At 40.6% G+C, this 7,395-nt stretch overlaps 1 protein-coding gene across 1 annotated transcript in view; it reads left to right on the top strand.

Moving 5' to 3' along the window:
- LOC104515395 (uncharacterized protein KIAA1671-like) overlaps positions 1-7,395 on the top strand; it is a 61,319-nt gene that overhangs the window by 1,757 nt on the left and 52,167 nt on the right. Inside the window, exons 2-4 of the mRNA XM_010159349.1 lie at positions 1,034-1,127; positions 2,922-6,125; positions 6,807-6,929. Of these exons, the coding sequence (XP_010157651.1) occupies positions 1,034-1,127; positions 2,922-6,125; positions 6,807-6,929 (3,421 nt within the window). The remainder of the gene's footprint in view (positions 1-1,033; positions 1,128-2,921; positions 6,126-6,806; positions 6,930-7,395) is intronic.

Below are 7,395 nucleotides of genomic sequence, written 5' to 3'. Positions count from 1 at the left end.
TACTATTATGTCTCTTTCCCACTTTTCTCCTACCCCAAAAAAAGGAAAATTAATGAAGTATACCTCGTCAACAGCTGAAAAACCCAATACTGTGGCCTTTGCATATTAGTGTAACTGTGTTATTAATATTTGATGTGTTTTAAATCTTGAGGTGAGCATTGTAGGCTGCAAGCTTATGTTTTTGTGAGAAGGCAGAAGAATGGTTACCTTGCCTTTGGCAGCGGTATGGCGTATCAGGTTTTCAGCCAGACAGGAATCTTATTTTGCTGTCATATTAAAGCCTAAATATCTATGATGCGTGTTCTCCCTACGCTGTGACAGTGAGCAGCACTGTAAGGGTAATAGGACATCTGCTCAGTTTTCCATACCAAAACCTCATGCAAAAAAAAATCTTTTCTAGCAAAGACAGATTTGGTCCAAGATTAAATATATTCTTGCGAAGTTGGGCCGTTGATAGTTCAAAATCATCAACGTTTGTTTGTGACATGAATGAGGGTGTGCTCTGTGCACTTTGCACTTCTATCCGAGGCCGTACTGCAGGGCCTGGTACTGATCTGGCTAGTTTGTGTTCTGCATGTCGTGACAGAGGGGTAAGGGAAGGAGGATAATGGTTTTCTGTGGTGTGAAGGAAGTCTGCGTCGCATAATCAATGCAGCAGATGTTTGACTAATATGGCTTGCTTTATGAACAGTGGAGTGGTACAGTTCTTCAGCAAACCTTGGTCTTTTAACATCGTGATCAAAAGAAAAGAAATTTAACTGGGGCTTGAGAGTATTAGTATCTCTTTCACTGTGCTTCGTTATCTCTCTCTAAAGTCTTATACTGTACAATAAGCTGCATAACCATTTTTCAGGAAACAACAGTCCTTTGGTCTAGATACAATTAAACCGCCCAGTACAGTTACTTATTATGAAATAGTGATGTTTCTCCCTTAAGAAATATGATTATTTGATAATTTGTACCCTCCTGCTTTGGTAGGAAGTGACCTGCTAACTAACTGGCTAAAAGAAGTAACAGAAGTCTTGTCTCATAGGTTCTCAAGTCCGACATCAACGGGTGAAGCAAAGCCTGAGAAACCTCCTGACACTAGGAACGACTCCATCAGTGAAAAGCAAGAAAGTCAAAAGGTAAGAAAATGGCATCAGCTGATGTGGTCTCCCCTTAGGTTTGCATTTGGAGAGCTCTGTCCTGTGTGTCTTTATCAATCAATGACTTTAAATTGGGTATTGAGAGTATTAAGACTGACGTAATCCTAATAGGTTTACTTGTGTAAGTCTATCTTTAGGACACACTGATAAAGTGTGGGAGCATCATGCCTGTTGGGTTTTAAAAAAGTTAAATATGCATGCTGCTAAAAACATGCAGTGGTATAGAGGGGGGAATACTTCACTTACTATTTCAGTGGGACTTGGAATGCATGAAAACCCATAGTGAATCGACTGTGGCTGTGGGGGGGTTTGTGCAGTGATTATTCTTCATTTTCCCTAGCGTTTTGTAGTGCGTTTTGGTTTGACAAAAACATAATGCATATATTTAATAAGGAGCTGTGACAATCTCCTAAATATCATTTAGCTTAGGAGTTCTGACAATAAAATATTACGCAGAAAGTTCTAATTTGCTGTAAAAGGTGTTAGGCTGCCTTGGTTTCTAAGCAACATTGTGGTGTTGCAAAACACAAGTTCTGTGCTTGACACCTCTTAATAGTGGAGTTTTAATGTAGTTTTAAGGGTATTTCTTGTGAGTTCTCATGGCTGAGCTTTTGTCCTGTGTAGGTTTAAGGTAGGAATATATGGTAAGGAAACTAGCAGCTGGATACAAAGTTTCTGTAGTTTAATTTTAAAGAAGATTGATTTGTTTTAAAAAGAAAATCATCCGTTGATGGAAGAGCTGTTTTCAGGAGGTGACAATAAAATAGGATTAAAAAAAATTCTTGGAATTCTTTGAATGATACAGATAAAATTAAAAACCTCTATTTATAAATGGTTTTAGTATTAATTTTCTGATATTCTTCAGCTTTTTTTTTTTTAAAGAGAATCTTTAGTCAATTCCAAGTTTTTAAATTTAAAACATGAAAAAAAGATTGAACTCTCTTAGGATTGGGGAGTATTCTTTGATTCTCTTTATTATTTGCATGCTGTGCTTTTTCAACAAATGTTATTTAAAATGACAGGATGCTGCTTGTATTTCCTGCAAGTAGATAAGAGTAAAGAATTGGCAGTAAATATTAATTCTTGCTTTCTCTTTTTACTTTGGCTCAGCTTTAACATTCTTCTTAACTGAGCAGCTCCAGCTGTGATACTCACTCAGATCTTCATGTTCCTTGCAGTTACTGACCATGTAACTATTTTGTTAGTAAAGAGCCATATTTGAAAAGACTGTTTTGACAAAATACAGTATCATTGGTGTCTCCCAGAAATTTAGACTTCCTTTTAAGCTGCTTACATCCCTGTCGTGCTGCTCTCTGTTTTGCTTTTGAACCTGAATTTCTGTAGGGCCTGCAGCATTAATGTTGCTGTGGTAGCTGGGGTTGTGAACCTTCTGAGTTTTGTACTATATTTGCCTCCTCTGGAGTATGTTGTGGGTATAAATCCACTGCAGATTCAAATGTCTGCTGGGCTCAGAAACACACAGAACCATGCGTCTCCTGCATCAACACTTCACGCCTCTTTTTTTTTTTTTTTCTTTTTCTCATATTAAAAGTAAAACAATCAAACTATGAAATCATTCAGTTATAATCAAAATTCAGGAGCCGGAGGTACACGTTGGCTTGGAATGCCTTTGTCTCAGTGGACTTTGTGTCCAGAGAACGAGGATGTGTTTGACTTGTGCAGGTTGTGTTGCACTGAGTAGGTGCAAGAAATGTTGGGTTTTTTTAAACTTTGTTGCACATCTTTTCAATAAACTCAATGTTCTTGTTCCAGAGTAAGGAGATCAAGCTTGCGCATGGCGTGGATTTCACTGAAGCGCATGCTACTGGGAACTCTTGGAAACCCCGGCAGATTTTAAAAATCACAAACAAATCTGATCAGATCGAGAGGAAAGGGAGCTTCCTTGGAGATGGTCAGCATATTTCTCAGCAAGGTGAAAGCTCTGTCTCGTTCACAAGCAACTTGGAAAAAAAGCTAAAACCAACAACACTTATGGAAAAGACCTACATTAAAACTGTCCGAGCCACCATGTTTGACCATAATGTTCAGAGGCATAACGTCGCTGCTGACCATCCTGGAATGGATTCTGCACTGAAAATGGATAACGAGCTTGAGACGAAGCCTGATGTGGTGACTGCTGGGCAGAACAGGCGATCATGGATGGGAGAAGTGGAGGAAACTGCCAGTATAAAGAAGGAGTATCCCAAACAATCTGATTTATCAAAACATATGGGAGATGTAGAAATAAGTGGAAAAGCAGCTTCTTCAAGTGAAGACAGGAAAATGACTCCAGGGATTCTCTTAGAAAAATCTTTGGTTGAGAAAAGTGAAAAACCCACTCCTAAAAATGCAGAAGACTCTCCAATTTACCAAAGAATAGAACCGAGATATGAAATCTTCCAGACCTGTGGTGAAAGAGCTCTTAGTGAAGCCGTTACAATGGCTCCAGGAAAAAAGGCCATGACGCTCAGGACAAGAAAATCATCTGTGAAAGAGAGTAAGAACGACGAGGATGTTTTACACTCTGGTCAGTCAGCTAGAACAAACAGTAAAACTCTCTACTTGAAAGAAGATAACGTGATTTCAGAACCTAGAGACGCACAAGGTTTTATGAGCAAGGCTGTGTTGAGAGAACCTACTGATATTTTCTCCAGTGAATGCACTTTACCTGAACAGAAAAAAGATTCTGAGAAAACTGACACTGAGCCAGTATTAATAGCTGAGAAAATACCTTATTCTACAAACAAAATTAAATATTTGGGAATGAATGAGCAAGTAAACAAACCACATTGTGAAATTAAAAGTGGTAAGAGTGAAGTCTCTTCCGTGGATAAAGCAGAAAGGTTTAATATGATGAAATGCTCTTCTGAGAACAGGAGTTTTAGACCAGGCGGGACAGAGAGCTATGAATCCAGAACCAACTTGGATCGTGAAGTTATTCCAACAAGTATAAACAAACATGGGGTCCAATCTTCAGTGCTTTCAAGCAGCCAAGTTTGTAAATTTTCTAGTAGCCACCATCCTGATAGGAAAGTGTTAACCATTAAAGAGGAATTGAGGGCCTTTGGTTTAAGGAAAAATCTAGACTTAAATGGCAAAGAGCAGGACTTCAGCTTAGGTAGTACAGCTCATGAAAACAGCGAAAACATCAGAGTAATGGATCCAGAAGAAAAAGTCAGGAGAACCAGAAGTAGTGTTGCTGACTTGAAGATTTCTGAAAGGTGGAGGAGGAGGACCTTGCCTCAGGATTTTGTCAAGACAGAAGACGTTGTCTGGCTCACTCCTGAGAACATCAAAAGGCTGAGTCGGACAGATTCGTTGCAATTGGATGAAGCTTCAGTTAAAAAGAGAAGCAAAAAAACCAAGGAAGGGATGGAAGGGAATGAGGCAAACCAAACTGTTCTTGGCAGTCTTGATGATTGCTTGAAAAGTCAGAGTTCTGCCTTTGAGCCAAAGGCAACTTACTTTGCAGTGACGTACCAGATTCCTGGTAGCAAGAAAGAGAGAAGCTTTGTTGGTACTCCGAGTGCAAGTGAAGCTAACACAGTTTCTAGCTCGAGCGGGGCAGCAACAATTAATCTGGACCCATTTTCTCCTGGAAGGTCCAAACCTTCATTGCAGCAGCCAAATAAAAATACGAGTACAAATTGTAGAGAAGACCCACGGGAAGTGCATATTAACAAGGATTGGGTCAAAGAAGGCGTTAAGGATGATACTGTTTCCAAAAGCACTGTGTTTGGTAATTCTCATGTACCTAGGAGGGAAAACCAACGGTCTAATGAAAGAGGTCTGGATCATTCTAAAGAGAGAATTATAGATGTTGATGCTTTCCTGTTAAAACGGGATCTGGAAAATACAGCTCAAACTGATCTTAGAAGTAGCAGAAGAAAAGTCTCCTCTTACCACGAACCCGCATCCCCCCGGCGTTTTGCACAGTTACATAAAGACAGTGAGCCAGTCGCCCAGAAAAGTAGTGAAAGTCATTTTGATTTCCCTGGCAGGAAGGCTGAGGATGGTTACAGATCCCAAATTCTCGATATTGATGCACTTATGGCAGAATATAAAGAAGAATCAGTGAAGGCCAGTAACGTTAAAGACAAGCTGTCTGAAGATCACGGTTCGTTTAACAGGGAGAAATCAAAGAGCAGAAGTATGTCAGATAGGGTAACTTCTTCGTATAGCTGGAAAGGGTGGAAGGGACCAGATCACTATTCTGTTCATAACAAACAAGGTGACTGTGCAGAAGAGTATCACAGGCCTGAGAAGTTAGTTCTGAATGAAAAGAGCAAAGAGAAACTGGAATCATGTAGCCCTGAATTTGATAAGCAAAGACCCAAAGACAAAAAGTTCAGCCCTCCTTACTGGGGAAATCCCAGCAGCTTTTTTTCAGAGAAGTTTGGAAATTCACCTGTAGAGTTCACTAGGAAGAAAACTTTCATCGTTGATGAGGATGAAGAAGTGAATTTAACTTCCAGGAACCAAAGTTCAAAATTGCTGATTGAGAAGGTACAACCTGTAGGTGTAGTTGGTACAGAGCAAAGGTTGGAAGTTAATTTTGCTTCCAAGTTGTCCATAAAGGCAGATGATGGCGTCTTACAGAAGAAGTTGAGCGCTAAAGAACAGCGCGTGGAGGTGTCTCCAGAGGGTGATTGGAGCAAAAACATAGCAAGGAGCTCTATAACGAGGAACAGAGACGTTGGAAGTAAGACGACATGTGAGAACGGCTCTTCCAGTGTGAAAAGTAAACCTGAGTGGAAGAGCTATACATCTGGTTTAGGAAGCGCGCCCTCAGATTTAAGACGATCCTATTCGGAAAAGAGCCGCCAAGGAAAAGACAACCTACTGCTTATGCAAGAAGTAAGGGGAAGAAAGGACCTACACGGATCCAGGCAAAGCTTCCCGTTGGAAAGCGTGGATAGTGGATGGAAACACAAGATAGTGTCTCAGTCCGAATCATTCTTCCATGAGGATAAAAAGGTATTGTCAAATGGTATCTGAGCGTTTCCTGTAGCTAAAATCAGAAGCGAGGGGAAGCTTTTGTGATGTGTCTGCTGCTTTTCAGTGTGAGGTGGGACTTGGTAGCAAGTGGGCGGGTACATGCTTTGCAATCGAGTTCATTTCCTTCTGTGTTTCCTTGAGGAATTTGTGTTGTACTAGGTGACTGTGTTTCGCTTTCAAGGGTATAAATATGTATTGATGTTTGCAAGGAGAGCTTGAAAACGCTTTCAAAGCTGTGCATGTTATTTTATTAATGCTATGTGCCTAGAAAGTTAAATTAACTCTGCAATTTTCTAATTATTTGTAAAGTAGTAGTTTGGGTTTAGTGCATTAATTGTCAACAGTGTTATTTTTGTAGGTTTTTGGTGTTTTGTTTTGTTTTTTTTTTTTCTCAAGGAAACAAGTTAATTTTTAACTGGGTGAATGGTCCTCGTTTGTAGGTGAAACTTCACTGCCGGTGGTGAAATGGAATGATTCCCTCAGCACAGGGAGAGGCTGATGCGTTGATGCATAGCCAGTGGGACGTTCATGGCTATGACGTTTCTCCATTTTGCATTTTCAGCTTTGAACTTCTCTGCTTTTTTTTAAAAGGACATTTTATATACGTACGTATGTGTATGCATGTACGTGTAACAGCATGTATAACTTTATTTTTAACAGGCTTCCAGGAGAGAGTGGACCAAGCAGAGTTCAGACAAAACAGATGGAACAGACTTTGCATTGGTTTCTACTCAGAGAAGCTGCCACAGCTTTTATAAGGACAGAAGGGCAGATGCCGGGACGGTATGTTGTTTCAGAGGAGGTTCTTGGGAAGGGGTTAGGGGAGATGTAAGGCAGGTGCATCCTGCCTTACTCCATTCACCACTGTTTTCCTGTTTGCAAGTAGCCGTGAAAGAAAGTACGTGTCTTCCTCCAGTGGGAGCAGATGCGCTTTCTGTGGGGTTCAACTGGCAGAGAACGCTTCTCCCTGGGATTCCACTACACTGGTCTGTGCCCGGTCTTGAGACACAGAGCACTAACCAGGCAGCTTGTTCGTTTTTCCTTCTAAGTGAAGAATTTTCATCCCGAACTCTTAAGATGGGTCTTGTTCATCATGCTTTTCGTTTGTTTCTCAGCGTAGATAATGAAAAGCCCAGGATGCTATTGGCTTTCTGGGCTGCAAGCACATGTTGTGGGGTCATGTTGAGCTGCTCATCAACCCACATCCCCATGTCCTTCTCCTCAGGGCTGCTCTCCATCCATTCTCCAC

Source organism: Eurypyga helias, unplaced genomic scaffold (assembly GCF_000690775.1).
Source record: "Eurypyga helias isolate BGI_N326 unplaced genomic scaffold, ASM69077v1 scaffold16779, whole genome shotgun sequence".
NCBI lineage: Eukaryota > Metazoa > Chordata > Aves > Eurypygiformes > Eurypygidae > Eurypyga > Eurypyga helias.
Note: the sequence above shows the minus strand (reverse complement) of the source record. Positions and strands in the feature narration are given on the sequence as shown.